This window comes from Varroa jacobsoni, unplaced genomic scaffold (assembly GCF_002532875.2).
Source record: "Varroa jacobsoni isolate VJ856 unplaced genomic scaffold, vjacob_1.0 scaffold_253, whole genome shotgun sequence".
Classification (NCBI taxonomy): domain Eukaryota; kingdom Metazoa; phylum Arthropoda; class Arachnida; order Mesostigmata; family Varroidae; genus Varroa; species Varroa jacobsoni.
The window spans coordinates 243,928-259,180 of NW_019213155.1; the positions used below are offsets into that span (position 1 = coordinate 243,928).

The 15,253-nt window shown below is 40.6% G+C and overlaps 2 protein-coding genes across 5 annotated transcripts in view; both read right to left on the reverse strand.

Annotated features, from left to right (window-relative positions):
* Positions 1 to 408: 408 nt before the first annotated feature.
* LOC111258621 (hydroxysteroid dehydrogenase-like protein 2) lies at positions 409 to 3,388 on the reverse strand. Of its 4 annotated transcripts, XM_086967534.1 has the most exons (5): positions 3,237 to 3,377; positions 3,000 to 3,093; positions 2,299 to 2,405; positions 1,062 to 1,200; positions 409 to 934 (listed from the first exon to the last, which is right to left on the reverse strand). In XM_086967534.1, the coding sequence occupies exons 4-5, from the start codon at positions 1,180 to 1,182 to the stop codon at positions 693 to 695; spliced, it is 363 nt and encodes a 120-aa protein (XP_086823660.1). In that variant the 5' UTR covers positions 1,183 to 1,200; positions 2,299 to 2,405; positions 3,000 to 3,093; positions 3,237 to 3,377; the 3' UTR covers positions 409 to 692. The 4 variants fall into 4 exon arrangements, with proteins under 4 accessions (XP_086823660.1, XP_022685780.1, XP_022685777.1 ...); XM_022830045.2 differs by lacking the exon at positions 3,000 to 3,093 and having other exon boundaries at positions 3,237 to 3,388; XM_022830042.2 differs by lacking the exon at positions 3,000 to 3,093 and having other exon boundaries at positions 2,179 to 2,405; positions 3,237 to 3,388.
* Positions 3,389 to 4,891: 1,503 nt separating this feature from the next.
* LOC111258615 (uncharacterized) overlaps positions 4,892 to 15,253 on the reverse strand; it is a gene marked incomplete at its 5' end in the record, with an annotated part of 30,977 nt that continues 20,615 nt past the window's right edge. The window contains 2 exon segments of the mRNA XM_022830027.1: positions 4,892 to 5,278; positions 9,806 to 10,396.

A 15,253-nucleotide genomic window follows, 5' to 3' on the forward strand; every position in this document is an offset into this window, starting at 1 on the left:
TGCTTTGAGGGTCAAAAACGTTTTTCTGTATTCTTCAGCTGTATGGTAAGTATACAAGTACAGGTATCTAACTGAATACCATGTGTGCATTTACCATTATATATATATATATTTGAAAATTAGTTGAGAATTTAGTCGCATTTCTTCTAGGAAGCTTTACTAAGCAATGGCGTACCGTACAATATATCGTTAATGCTGTTAATGGTATTCTTTGTTCACACAAATGAATTTGATAGATTTCCTTGTGCGCGGATGCTCTCTCGTTCAGATTCTGAGATGTTTTATTCCATAGTTCTACGTTGTCAACCCACCGCCCCTTTGACATCTCTATCCCAATACAATTTCAGTTGAATACAATAAAAAGCCCAGAAGCGTAAATACGCTGTATAAACTATTACATACATAACATTTTAGACGAGAGTATAACAAAATAGTTTGTTTATTTGCATATACCTTACTCGTTTCAGTTTTTTAATAACACTTCACAACAGTTTCACTCGACCTGACCACATCTTTACAGGTGTTGTCGTTCCTGATCAATTGCGGTTTACCTACAACTCGCTAGACAACTTCGGTCACGGCTTAAGTTCGTGAATTTCCAAATTTGATAGGATCGCCGTGGTCTTTATTGCATGTGTCATTTTTCGTAGCGAAAGGACTCGACGTGCCGAGATACTCAGCTCTAGATAGCTTCAGAGCTTAGAACGCATCTGACTCATGAGACGGTTAAGCTTCATGGCGACGGGTAGGTCTCCCTTCAGACTAAGCTTTCCGGCCATAAAGGCATTTGTTGGGTTTAGTGTGCCCGAAAACATTTTCATAAAGGTTTCCTTATCCATGGTCAGGGTAACGTCAGGGTTTTCCTTTGGTGGGTTGCCTTTGCCGCATGCGCCGGCGCCATTCTTCAGATCCACCCAGAATGGCTCAGGTTCTCCTGCAGGCCCAAAAAGATAACAGATATTAAGTTTAAAAAGGCTTCCAAATCACATGTCTGCACTTAGCCAGCGAAAAAAATTGCTTCCGATTACACGTTTTGCTCAGCATAGCTTAACTCCAATTACCTTTGACAACGAACGAGAAGACGCCCTTAACCAGCTTGACTAGGTCTTCGTTGATAAAGGCCTCCAATGCAGAGAAGACTCCTTCCACTGAGTCAGCGCTGGCGATAGTGGCTTGAGCCATTTGGGCGTTTTGAGGCTCCTGAAATTAATTGATAATAAAACCTAATTTTACTGAGCGATTTTGAACGTTTGCTTTCAATAGATACATGCTCACTAACGTCTACTAACACAGATAACGAAACATACAAAAATCCAGCGAGTGAGGCCTAATAATAGAAAAAGTGCAGCGAACAAATACAGATTGACCCAAACCTAGTTTTGCACCATGAAACGATTCTTTAGTTCCACAACTTCGACAGTGCATTTAGCTGCGGATACGCTAAAGAATTAGCACACGCTCGCAAACCGATGGTATGAAGCACTGCCGGCGAAATAGAAGCAGCGTCTAGTGGCGACCGTAGCTGACAATCAACTGATGGACAATACTATCAAGGCTGCCTTATCGTGGGTGTCCGCTGGACATGTAATTAGGAGCGATGGTGGTCACGTCCAGATGCGCGTTTCTTTACTGTCGAATAACAACAACAGCTGCTTGTGATGGAGACGGGAGCGCGGCCGGTAGATTCCTTCTCCGCTTGACACATCCCTCTCGCTCCAAAGTGCGAAGGGACCGTTCAATAAAACCGAGAACATGGAAATCAGCGCAGATAGATTGGGTAAAGGGACAGATGAGCAAAGGTATCGTCCTGTTGTCAATGGATGTTTCATGAAATTCCAACGCAGATACCGATACAAAAATCGTCGAGGAGCTGCCGTTATTGCCTAGTTTGAAAGGTACAAAAGAAAATGTATAGCCCAGCAGAGCACCAATACAGATGACGACGACAATAAAAACACCCACTACCGCTTTTAATGTAGTCAATAGCAGCAGCAGGGTGAAGCAGTTCAATGTTTTATCGTGCCAACGGGTGCAGTAATAAAAGTTAATTGTTGACTACAAAACTGTTGCTTGTTCCTTGGCTGGTTTGATAGGGTTTGTTTAGTTTGACATTTGATTTTGGTGCGCGTCCTTTTTCAGCAAGATCTAGTTAACGTAGACACCTTCGGGTAAACTTACAACAGGAGCTGAAGTTTCGGTAGACCCGACCTCGGTCCTCGAGGCCATACCAAGATACGATGAGATATCCATGACTAATGAGGTTTGAAGGCGTAATAACAATAAGACAACACAAGGTACCTCAAGCGACGACTATACTCCGATGAGGTTGACGGGTATGTGTGAAGTAGTGAATGTTGAGCAGGGCAAGATCGTCTGCAACGACAGGGACTCCGGGATTAGCGGTACTGAAATGGCAAAAATCAAAGCACAGAAGGGTTGAACGGAGAGGTCGGAAGATATCAACGGCGTACTCATATATAACCGGTGAATTAAGAGAGATCAGTAGAGATGTTTAGGAAAACGAAATATCAGGAGCTCCCAACAGCGAGTTTCAATTAAGTACAACCAATGCATCAAGGCCTTCCACCGAAGTCCCTAAATGATCCACGAACGCGTACCATGCAAAATCTACGAAGACGCTCAATGTTCTAGCAAATAATAGAACTATAAGGACGTAAAAAAGATACACGCGATTGATTTGGCTGAGACACCTATTAATAGTCCAAACAGAGCAGAAAAGAAATCGAACCTCTAAGCGGTGAAATCAGACCATTACGAAACAAATATGATCGAAATAGTATAAATACAATGAGAAGTATTGGATGTAAATACGCCAAAGCCAATTGTAATGATAGCTATACAAAATGCTTGACAAAAAACAAATAAAATTCTATTAGAGAGCTAACGATTATCACACCCAAACAGTAAATCTAAATTAACCTAATCATTTAGGAATAGTTACCCATATAGTAGTTGGACATATCCACAAATTTACTAACTGGGGTTTGTGATGCTAACTGAGAGAACTCTCGCAACCTCACAATCCCGTTCGGCAATGAACACCCATATGTACACAATTAGTCGTGACTGAAACTAACGCAATAAACAAAATATCTATAAATCGCACGAAGACATGAACGACAGTCTTCTAATAAACTGCGAAATGATCTTCTTTGAAAAGTTATTGTCATCGGCTTGCGATGAAACGAGTCATCTATCAGTTGATTCTCACTCACGGTCGTTTAACGGACGACAACTAGGCAACGCTTCTGAAGGATAGCTTCCAATCGGAAGACATCAACACGGCGACTGACTAAATGGAGTTCACGGCTACCTATGTACATCTCTGCTCGATACTGTGCTTATAAGTTAGCGAGTTTACTATAATAACAGCAATCCTCGGAAATGGAGTTAACAGGCGGACATTTAAATCTTCTAGATAAAGCTCGATTTCCTGGTCCATGGATTACTCGTGTTTTTCGTATGTACACATGGCTTTGTGGGTGCTTTACGTGTCCTGTGTGGCCTCGTACATGAGCTGGAATGCTATCATCGGCTAGGCAAAAAAAAATCCTTTCTCGCGTTGAGACCCGTTCCACATATTATAATTGGATGCGCTGTTACCGTTGCTCATCTGCGGCGTGATAAGTACGTAGTTGACGTCTAGATTATGAATAGAAGACGGGTGCGCAGGAGTTAGCCTACAGCTTTATGCCGTACCAATCGAAGGCTCGAACATGACAAGCCAGCGTCACAATAGACTTTGTTCATTAGCGATAAAGGGATACTGACGTGTCAAAGCATCGTACGATCGTCGACTTCCTCATTGAACGTAGCTGGAGACTGACCAAAAGAGAGGCTTACAGACAAATTCATTTTACTGATTTCTTAGTGAAGTAAATATATTTTCTTGGTTTTAGTGAAAAACGTTAATGTGCCCTGTTGCACAATTTGACTGTCAAGGAAATTTAGGTTCCATTTTAAGTAAATGAGAATAAAGGTACTCATGAAAGAATCGGACGTGTCTTCAAGTTCGCTCGTGCGTCAGTTTAGTTAATTTGTAGATAGTAAGTATGACATAGACACTTTCATTATTGGACAACAAGAGCTTTTCGCATAATTTTATGAAAATGGCCAAAAGCAGTGAGAAGGACTAGAAAAGTGACCTAACATGCCGCAGGCCATTGCTTAGCTGGGCGGGCATTGATTCATAAACTGTTCATCAGATCAATAAAGCGATAATTAATGATGGTAAGTAAAGAACAATTGTTGACAAGAGGTACTGCTTATAAGCTCAAACTGTTCGTAATCAGTCGAAATTTGTCCTAGCTGAATTTTAGCCTGATACAGTTCATTGGAAGCTCGGAGCTTTCTGGCATTCACCAAGAGAGCTATAGTAAATGAAGCCATACACGACTGAACCTAAATCGTCAAATATGCTTTACGAGGACTGTTACGTAAGTTAGACGGTGTCAACTGTCTTTTGGCGCCGGCGAGTAAATTGCTAAGCATAAACATTGTACTAAAATCAAGTGTACTGGAAAAATCAATTCAACTGATAACCAGAGCATAACCTCATGTATGCCTAACGTATCTGTGAAAAGCTGTTATTTTTCAATAGCGATATCTAAATTTTCAATGGCTCCTACAAAGAAGTTCTTCCTTTAGCAGACTGAAAACAACTGAGTTAATCAAACGCAAAAATCACTGACGACGACGACGACGACGACGACTATCAACTCACTGCGATCATTAACGATTCAGACGTGACGTAAAAACGTTGGTGCATCAAGCTTCTGATTTTCTGGCGATTTTTACCTAGCCAATTATTCCGATAAACCCCCTGTAGAATATACCAGATACGATTAGTCTAGTTAAAGAGACACCAATATAGAATTTTATCGTTTATATTAATCGACTTTTCGTAAACATCGTTGTCACTCCGACGTCATATTCATCGTGACCCTAAGTATGTTTTTAATAAAAAGTCAACTGATTGGCCAATTTATTTCTGTTACTATGGGATAGCAAGACAGAAAAACAGCTGCTTTGTTAAGGGTGAATTACATAAGAGTAGTGACGCTCATGTTTACGATGCTCATCGTCACTAGATGACTTCGACAATTTTCCGCGGTACAACTCGCAGAAGGTCGGCGTTGTACGCTGCGCGGGGCGTCTTTTTTGGCTCGTTTGCTTCTTCACTACGGCCACTTTTGTCCGCACGTAAGTAGACGATCGTTTGTGGGATAGTTCGTCGAGACGGGCCACAGCTGTTCCACTGGGAACCATAGAATCAGCGATGAATCGAAAAGAAGGAAAGAATATATATAGTTAAACGCGTCGGATCGTACACTAAACCATGAGGAAAATAGAAAGCGCGAAATACTATGACTGAAGTCTATCTGGCTTCGCTGACCCTGCTATGACAAGAACATGATTGGCTCAATACGGGTGTCTGTTTCCGATTGCTTGCTTTGTTTAAGCACCAGAGCGGAACAGTCAGTCGCCGAAGATTGGACAATATCACCCAGGAGTATTTGTTTTCACTTGAAAATGGGAATAGTAAGTTAGTTTAACTTAGGGTACTTCTGGCCAAGCAAACCTCGCTTCACAACTGAAACAGTTCGTCCTTTACGTCGTTATACATCCGCGTTTCATTGAGATTTGCCTACATGGCAACTAGACGTATATTATTGCCCTATTCCCAACTTGACTATCGGGCAGAAAGCAGCAAATCACCCTCATACCGGAACTTTATATTGTATTCTGTACAGAACTATATGCGAACGCTCTTGGTAGAGAGAATTAAATGGCAAAATGTGGGTCGAACTTGGCCTCTCTTGTATTTCTTGGATTCATCACCTAAACTGTACAAGTCATTGTATTGTGCTTTTTATTGATACAATTGAAAAAAACGCCTTCAGAGATTGCTTGGTCTATTTCTCAGCGATTAGTCGTTATGTGTTTGTTAGTCTGTGGCAGATTTTGTCAGTGCTGGCATTTTTACGAGAAACACACCAGTACCACGTTACAGGTTTTCATTAAATCTTTTTATCCGAGAAGGCCAGGGGCTCGCTGGTTCAATTCCCGCCAATGACACATACTACAGGACAAATGTGAACACATGAAACAATGTGCTCTCCCTCGTTAAGTAATCTTTATCTAAAAAAGAGTAACTACAACAAACACACATAGGACTTTGGAGCGAATAGTCGCTGAACGCTACGGTTCAATCAGGCCTTATGAACCTACTGTTTTCTTCATCGTGGCCGGAATCTGCTAGGTAGCTGAAGACTAAACAACATTGTTCATAACATTTTACATACCATACAATTCTTTACATATGGGCTTTTCTGCGAATATTGTACTCAAAGAGATGATGATCAAGGCTGTTGCAAGACGAAATTTCATGTTCGACATATGCTGCTAGACTATTAGACTACAAATAGGTATATTTAAATGATTGCTTAGCGCTTACCGTTGTCGTACTGTCTGTGATTGGTGCCTTGATGATTCTATATTCTGCTCGATTTCCAGAGATAAGACCGCTGATAACGATATATTTAGACATAATTTTGCATTTTTCTTTTCTTTTGTATAAATATGAACACGGCTAGAACGTCTATAGATATTAAGCGATCGATAAAATTATTGTTACGCTGATCTTACCGAACTTTCTTGGACGGGAGCAAACAACATGATGAGGTGTCCGCCTTTGAGACATGCGTCAAGTGCAAACTTGGCATACCTTATACTCCTTAATAACGTTTGATTAGTTCCAGCCCCGGTACCTGTTACACGCTACCCTAATGAGTTAGCACATCATCTATTCCTTTGCCAATTTGGACTTCAAACATCCCTTAGAAACAGCTGACGCTGGGTAGCGGGGTCTGCATAGTAGCGGCCATCGGCAACAGTGTCGTTCGTTGAATACGTGCTGATACGATTTTGTTGTTTACTGAAGAACTGTCACCGCGAAAATATTAATTACTCATTTTATGTCAGACTGTTTGGAACGGCAAAGCTCAAGGATTGTTCACGGTGGGAGAGGTGCTACGGGACCGTCGGATTGTCATCAAACCTGTCATAGCTCAAGTGTTGCATGGAAACAGTGGGTCGCTCTATGACGCTGTTGCGCTAAATGATGTTATAGCCTCCATCAGACTTCCGCAACACCATTGTACTGCTGTCCTTGGCGAGCATGTTTGTTTATTTTATAGAGCGTGTTATTCTGGTAGGATCTTTCACTGATTCTCTTCATCGTTTCTATACACACGACCGTATAACGAATAGATGTCACAATTAAAAGCTTACCATCTAAGCAAACACCTAAATATCATGAAAGAAAACCTAATCGAGAGCTTTCCGCTGCTATTTTTCTAACGTAGGCGCTGTGGTTTGCCTGTCTAGTTCGTGTTTCAACTCTAAGAAATGTTCTGTTCAAGACCCTGATTACCCTGAAATAGACAGTGTAAAACAAATACATTTTATTTGTAAACAAAATGGTAGAGAAACACGTGGGAAGTTGTAAATCTATTTATGAAAAACCTTCTTGTTTTTAATATGTTTAATGTCAAATTTTACCTTCGAACAAGACAAAATAATAATAATATCATTTAGATTAATTTGTGAGTAGACTGGCAGCCATTAGGCCATTGAACCTCATCCTTGTGGCGCGTTGAAATGTGAAAAATTAAATGCTAATCGATTACAGAAGCGCATCCGTTACAGCTTACGATTAAAAAAAACAAATAACTGGTATATTGCAATGCAGAAATAAAAACACATTCGTATCTGGGACCGTACCTCTGCGGGTTAATGGATCGCAGACAGGCACAATAACTTAAAACTGTTTGTTGGAGCCCTCGCGCGACGTGCTTGTTGAATACTTCTGCACAGGTCCAAAACTAACAAGATTATGCTGGAAATCTATCAGTCATACTTAGAATATGATGCGACAAATAGCTAAACGAGGAAATACTGACCAGTTGTCCAGCTTAGGCAGTTTTCCAACTTCTAGCGTTCACTTGCAGACAGGACTGTCTCGCAGCGAAGTTATTCTTTCCAGAAAATTTTAATGGAAAAATTTTCTACGAAACGCGTCCCATACGGAGGCTAGAGCCGCAGACAAACTTTCGCGTGTCTTATATACCTAATGAGGTGTCTGGCTCGTCGAAGTAATATTAAATCAAGCACAAACACAGAATTACGGGGTACAGAAAGGGTGGTGTGAATTTAGTGGGTACTATTGCAGTTAGAAAGTGCTGGCCAAAGCCCCACAATAATACAAGGCAAATACCCAGAAGTAAATGGGATTTAGATATTAACCTCTTGAAAATAACGTACTTAGCCCAAGCTAGCAAAACGGGCAACCTGGGCAACTTCAATGTTTTAGTAAGGTATTCACCTTGTGACCTTTTAGATCAAGACCTGTGTGTCAGATAATAAGTAATAACCGATCGAGGAGCAGTCCGAAACTTCCCGGTAAAGTTGCTTGACGCTATATTATATTTATCTACGTACTTCAGAATTCTTAGCATCAGCATCTCTCATATGAAGACAAACTGTTTTCCGAAGATAATAAAAGAGGCAGTGTATTAGTAAATTGCCCCTTAAGATGAGGGTGGCGCACATTGTAACAACGAAGTCAAGATCAAGATGATGGTGTATATAAATGTACAGTACCGAAAGCATCCAACAATCGCCCCATATATGCTGGTAAGGCCTTTAGGCACAACAAAATATCCTTTTCCAAAAAGAAGCTTTCGTACCAAATGTATATTCAATCGAAAGAGGACAATTTACTTAGTCTAAAAGTTCGATTTAGCCTTCCGATGCAATGTTAGTGCGGTTCTGGGCGTAAAGTTTGAAACATTTATTAGAAGTTCTACATTGACCAAATCAACATTAATAAGGCCATAGAGGAAAACGCGCGAAAGCTAACATAACTGCCTGGAGCAGCTGCAAAGGCAAATGTTTGACTTCAGCTTAAGCAGTAACAGATCTATGCATTTCTCCCATATCTCGCAGGTAGAATGATTATATAGGAAAAAGAAAAAAAAGCGGAATACAGAAGGAACAGGGGCATTTAGCAATGTGTAAAATAATACAGAAGGGACTTACATAGCGTAGTAATTTGTTTTTTCAACGATATCGAGCGATGGCGATGACGCCATTGCTCGTCTAGTAGCAAAGTTACTTGCCTTTTTGTTGAAACTGTTTTTCAGAGAACTTCTTAGCTAATAGCGTACGATAGTGTAAATTAATTACGAAATGGCTCAACTTCTCGCCGGCAATTCCTTGAATAAATACGGCGAAAAACTAGCCTCAACGATTATGATTCGTACGTAAAATCTTCCAGAATGCATTCTGAAGCGTATCGCAGATATCGAAACAAATATATCAAACATTTAAAATGTGACGCAACCATACTTGTATAGCAAACCACACGACCAACCTTGGCTATAACGGCACAAGCCATTTAATGCTTTATCCAAGTGTTAGGCCTCTACATTATAGATATTTGTTAGAAATCGCCTTCCTGCCTTGGGAAATGCGGTACTAATATACATTAGTTTGCCTTCCAGAATGTCCAGCCTTGGCTAGTGGCTCTCTGTACTTTACATGCTTAACACAATACGTCACGCAATTCCGTTCAAGTCAAGCACCCAGCGATCTGAAACATTCGTAAGCTTCTACGGTAATGTCCGTTTCAAACTTTCGCGTATAGCAAGCGAGCAATTGCAGAAGCAAGTAGGACACTTCCATAATGCTATCTCTGGACAAGATAATCACAAAAACTTACCGACTAACTAGAATATGTAGGTAGCAGTAAGGTCGGCGTATTCCACTGGACGAAGGCTGTCTCGTGAGTCTGACTATGCAAGAGCGAAATAGGACCGACTGCAATTATACTTTCCACTAGAAGATATTTGCTTCCTTTTCTTCTTCTGGGGGTCTCACACTTCGTTTACGCTATTATGTTGCTTACTCGACGAATGACAGCGATCACTCTCTGTATGAACAACCCGCGAGGCCGCTGCTTGCCAACGTTGACTCGGCTGTTTCTGCTTGGGGGCTGGATGAGATGTTGGCGCTTGGCGCCTGGCGCGCGTTGCGTCGCCCTCACAATGGCAACAGTAGCGGCGGCGGCGGCGGCGACGGCGGCGACGACGACGGCGACAGCGGTATTGACTCTCTCGGCAACAACGCTACTAGCGGCTCGGTCGTAGACAGACCAACCACCCGCGTTCGCTTGCGGTCCCGTGGCGACTCACATAGACTGCTCAACGTCCGACTAAGAGAGTTGCCTATCTGAAGCCTATCTGGGCAAGGGTGCAGCACGCAATGAACTAGGCGGTTTCATTTTGGCGTCTGAAATGGAACCAACACTCGCCTGATGAGGCAGTGTCAAACACCGTACACGGAACGACATCTACTATTATAATCGTTGCCGCAGCCGCAGGTGGCTGGCCGTATAGAATCTGTGAGCGTAAACCCACCCGTTGCTAGATAAGGCCCAAAAGTGTAATGCATTGTGATCAAATGTGTAATTATTGTTGTAGTGAGTTACGCAGAAGCCTCTGAGCTGGGTCAACTCGTTGACAAGAATACAATTACAGCATGGAACGACATAGACCTAAAAACCTTCGAGGATCTTTGCAGTGTCTCTCCATTAGGCTTAAACGACGGCTGAGCATCGTTCATGGCCGTGCTAAATAAATCATTGTTATTTCATATCCTTTTACCAATTAAGTTTAACCTGATCATAATTTTTCATTGATCATGTTTCTAGAATCTGTTTGGTATACCTGCATCCTGTACAAAAGTTGATGAGCGAACGAGTTGTCGCAAGCAATACGCTGCGTGTGAAGCGCCTGTTGTTCTTAATGACTAAGTCTCAATCCAACTTATGTACTTTAAAATCGATTGATAACTATACGGCTAGACTTGAAATAAACAACGGACTATCAACGACAGGAAGAAAATAATGTGGTATTGAACAATGGGTGAGAAATCCACTCCTTACAATGTGTTCTAGCCGAACGTTTGGTAGTACTTTACTGCCATATTCGTATTCACATAAAGAGTAGCTTTTTTTTTTGTTTCTGAGATTTCTCCGACCGGCTGTGACGTCACAATATGATTTATTACTGAACTTGCAAGTAATGAACTTCCTCGTAAAAGCAGAGGTATCGATGCTTGCTGGGGACCGCTAACTTTAACCCGGTGCGTTCACTTAAGGCAACAAATTTAGGATGCAGTGATGGTGGGATTGATGTAGGTAGAGGCTGTATTTTTCATATCTATAAAGGACACGCGTAAACATGGGTCAGTTTACTCAACTATTTACTGTTGGCAAAGACTACTCAGTTCGGTAGCAATAAATACATTCAAGCATTGTTAGAACAAAAAACGTTTTTTACTCCTCATTAGAGGATCTTCTACAGCGCTACATTTCCTTATGCATACCTTTTTGTGATCGCACAGATATATAGTGCGCCACTGCTTTGCCCAGATATATAGAAAAAACAAAAATAGCTACACGGTCGGCTGTAAGAATGGCCATATGTCTCCATATATCGAGTTAGTACATTATTCGAACTGGGTGATGTAAGGGCCCAGCGTAAAGCGTTGGACAAATATGGATGTGAGGGTCCAAAAAAGTCATTTTTAAACATCATTACTGATCTATCATTGTTTCATTCTCTAGGCAGCGAATAAGTTCGCATCTCAATGTTCTATAAGAAAGTTGTCTATTTCTGCCGGCAACATCGGTTCAGCATCGTCTGTTTTCTAATGGCAAACTTCAACAAACGATAGTGCATTCATTGAAACGTTCGAGGGTTGAACATCAGTCGGATTTGCCAGTTGGCCAAATCGACTATCTTTTAAGTACATGACGAACCTTAACGCTCCCCGCTATCAGAGTTTCGCTTCGGAATCTAGTCGACGGCTCAGTTATTGCCAATACCATTGGCAAAGTGAAATATAGTAGATCTACAACGATCTAATATTGTTTAGGACAGTAAATATATGTGGGTGACAAAGGATCTTGCTTGCATTACCCCCACCAATAACGAAGGTGAATCCGTTTTTGAGCGACGCTTTTGAGGAAATCAAATAATCAGAATTGGAAAAGTAAAGGATTCAGTCTGATCCCGCCGGCGGTTTCGATTTGTACCTAGAGCACGGGTTCGTTCTGCGTTACAGCCGAAAAAAAGCATCGACCCCTGTTCTTGTTTGCCAAATATATCTTCGGGGTAAATATGTATCGCGAAGAGAGGCTCTATGATAAGGGCGTGACAAACTATATTCGTTTCTATGCTGGAACTACGTTTGCATACTAAACAAACTTACGGCATATAGAGGAAATGCCTTTAAAAAATGTTCGTAGTACTTTCTAATTATAACATTACCAGCATATAATTAGATTTTATAAATTATAACTGGAATTCATAAACTACTCTTCCACGATGCTGCTTGTTAGTTGCTTAACACTAGCATTAGGTTCTTGCACTGGAGGCCTGAAACAGGCCAGTTGACAATGACGTATTCTACTGCATATCGTGATTTAGATAAATTTATGTTGGTACAGAAAATTATCTTCTATAGACTGGCTTTTCTAATGCAGAGTAATAATATCGTCCGTTGGCTCGTGTGCTCTCACCGATTATACATCATTGTAGTAATGAAGAACGAAAAAAACACGTTTTTTTGTTCTAGTATCACAGATAAATTTGAACTGAGGCCGATTAAGAGACTTCATCTGCCTAACTCTACGGATCCATATGTTTTCGTTTTTTATTAAATATTCAATATTCAAATAAACAATTGCGACATTGGATCTATGCAGTTATTTATGTCAGCATTGATGCTTGCTATGAGAATACTACTACGAATGAACGTCAGTATTTATAATATAGTACAACTTTACCGCCATGACAGGTCTCTCGAATTGCGTCGGTCGGCCGAGTTTCCGTAGTAATGGACTTGTTTGTCCCCAGCTACAAAATGCATGTATCATAGTTGATAGTTTACCCGAAGGATCTGTTGGCTTGCCTGAACTAGCCTATAATGTGCCTAGACCAATAGAAAAAAATGAAGGTTGTTGTTTTGTACGTGTGCAGTATCATCCGCTATTGGATGCTTCTCAACTAGTCCCACCCACGACGTCCTCGGTGCGTGTAACATTTGGACGAGATTCAAACCACACGAAAATTAGCCTTCCAATGTATTAGGACGAAAAACACAACTTGAAAACTGCGACCGAAAGTGGAAGTGGCATTCACGACAATGTCTCCTAAGTAAAAATTTAGCATTAAAGTTGGATCGTGACTTGAAGTTATCGTCGCTATCTAATATGTGGCACTAATATTGGATGAGAATAAATTAGGCACTGAAGTCCTTCTTAAGTCGTACAGGCAAGTCATTGTGGGCTCCAAAAGACCATGTCTGTCGTAAAAAAAACAATAACAAATCTATGACATAAATGGGTGTGGCTGTTTGATTTCACACGAATCCGGCTATTGGCCATATTTAAAATGATAAACAAGGAAGGAAATTCTTCTTTTTAAGCCTATTTATTACTGACGATATTTAGATTCATTCTGAATAGAAACAATTATAATAATAAGAAGAATATAAATACAATTAGTATGTATACCTAATCGGTTTATGAGAGGCGGGTTTTTTCAAAAACATAGAATGACTCAAAACCCGACGAAGCCTCAGACCCGCTGGTTATGGGGAACGTATATATACATTTTAGATTTTTATACGAGGCATCATAACTTTATTGCGTAACGGATCATAGAGTGACTTTGGAAATGGCCGACAGGACAAAGCGTAATCGTGTTCGACCAGGTTTACCTAATGGAGTTTACATCTTCAGCCGTAACCTGCGTTGTTATAGGGCACTCGGATAGCAACTCAGTATAAACTTTCAAATCGGGCTCAAATAGATGAGATATACTTACTGACAGAGGAAGTTCTTTAAATCATCTAATTAACAATATTTATTATTTTATACTTTATATGTTCAACTTGTGTAACAAGCAGACAAACACATAAATATAATTTTAGATAATAATTAAGTTTTTGTAATAAGCTTTACACATCCCCGCCGAAGCGCCGACTCCATGCGATCATTACCTCTTCCGATGGCATAAAAACAATGTATTAAGTATAGCTTAGCTTATTGATTAAGCAAACAGATGAATTCGAACGACGCTTTTCGCTACCCGTTCAACTAAGTTCCAATAATCAAGTTCCCCTATGTGGGGTAATAGGGGGGCGAAAACCCCAATGAATTGGCACGTGCATACATCATTAATAAGACAAACCATGACTAATATATATATATATATATATACCACTATCGTTGAATACTATATCGAATATATATAATATGATAGAAAACTGCTTTGTTTGGTAGCACATTGTTCCTGTAGCTCAGTTCAGGACAAATCTGGACTTTCGGCTATGGATGTATCGAAAAGATCATTCGAGAAATAATACACCTGTGTATGTATGTGTGGGCACGTGCGTGTGGGTGTATGTATGTGGTATTTTCTGTCTTTAACGGTTCGATCAGCCATTGCCTGATCAGAATGATTAATAGAAGTGCCCGGTTGAATAATGTCCAAAGAGTGCATCCGCGGTAACGCGTTGAGTAATCACCATATCGAAGTATTTTCGACATTTTCTTCATTTAGGATCAGTACGAGATCTTCGATTCAGAGCAGGGAAACACCACGATATGGATGATTATATAGTACAATCAAAATGGTCCCCTCAGAGACCGTTAAAGGTCGTCGAAGTGCAACTTCGAAAAGGTCAACTAAGCGGATACTTTCCGAAAAGCAGCGAGGCTGAAACTTACTTAAGATAGTGCGGCCAGTCATCTAACATGTTAGTTTATAGAGCTGGCCAAACACCTGTCAATAAAATGGCGTTCCTTTTCTTCGAAATATATATTCTTATTCATGATGAATATACGTTCTACACAGAGGTAAAGTCGAAGTGGACCGTAGAAGGCATAAGGCAAGTTTTATATTAAAATTAACAATTATTTTCGCATTTGAATTGATTTTGCAGAAACGTGTGGCAGCCAAAGGTCGTATCATAAATTAAACGCCTACTACTATATAATTTGAAGGAGACTCATCGACTGTTTACACTGGGAAATCTCGATAGTTTTGGCATCGAAATCACCTTCTACGTAATTATAGCTTGTCAATTTTCACTCACT

Bases quoted from the DNA above. Each gene is read 5' to 3' on its own strand.
- LOC111258621 (XM_022830042.2), bottom strand. From the start codon at position 2,250: ATGGATATCTCATCGTATCTTGGTATGGCCTCGAGGACCGAGGTCGGG. The intron at 1,201-2,178 runs GTAAGTTTACCC...AATTAATTTCAG, and splicing joins CCGAAACTTCAGCTCCTGTT to GAGCCTCAAAACGCCCAAAT. The intron at 935-1,061 runs GTAATTGGAGTT...TTGGGCCTGCAG, and splicing joins CTTCTCGTTCGTTGTCAAAG to GAGAACCTGAGCCATTCTGG.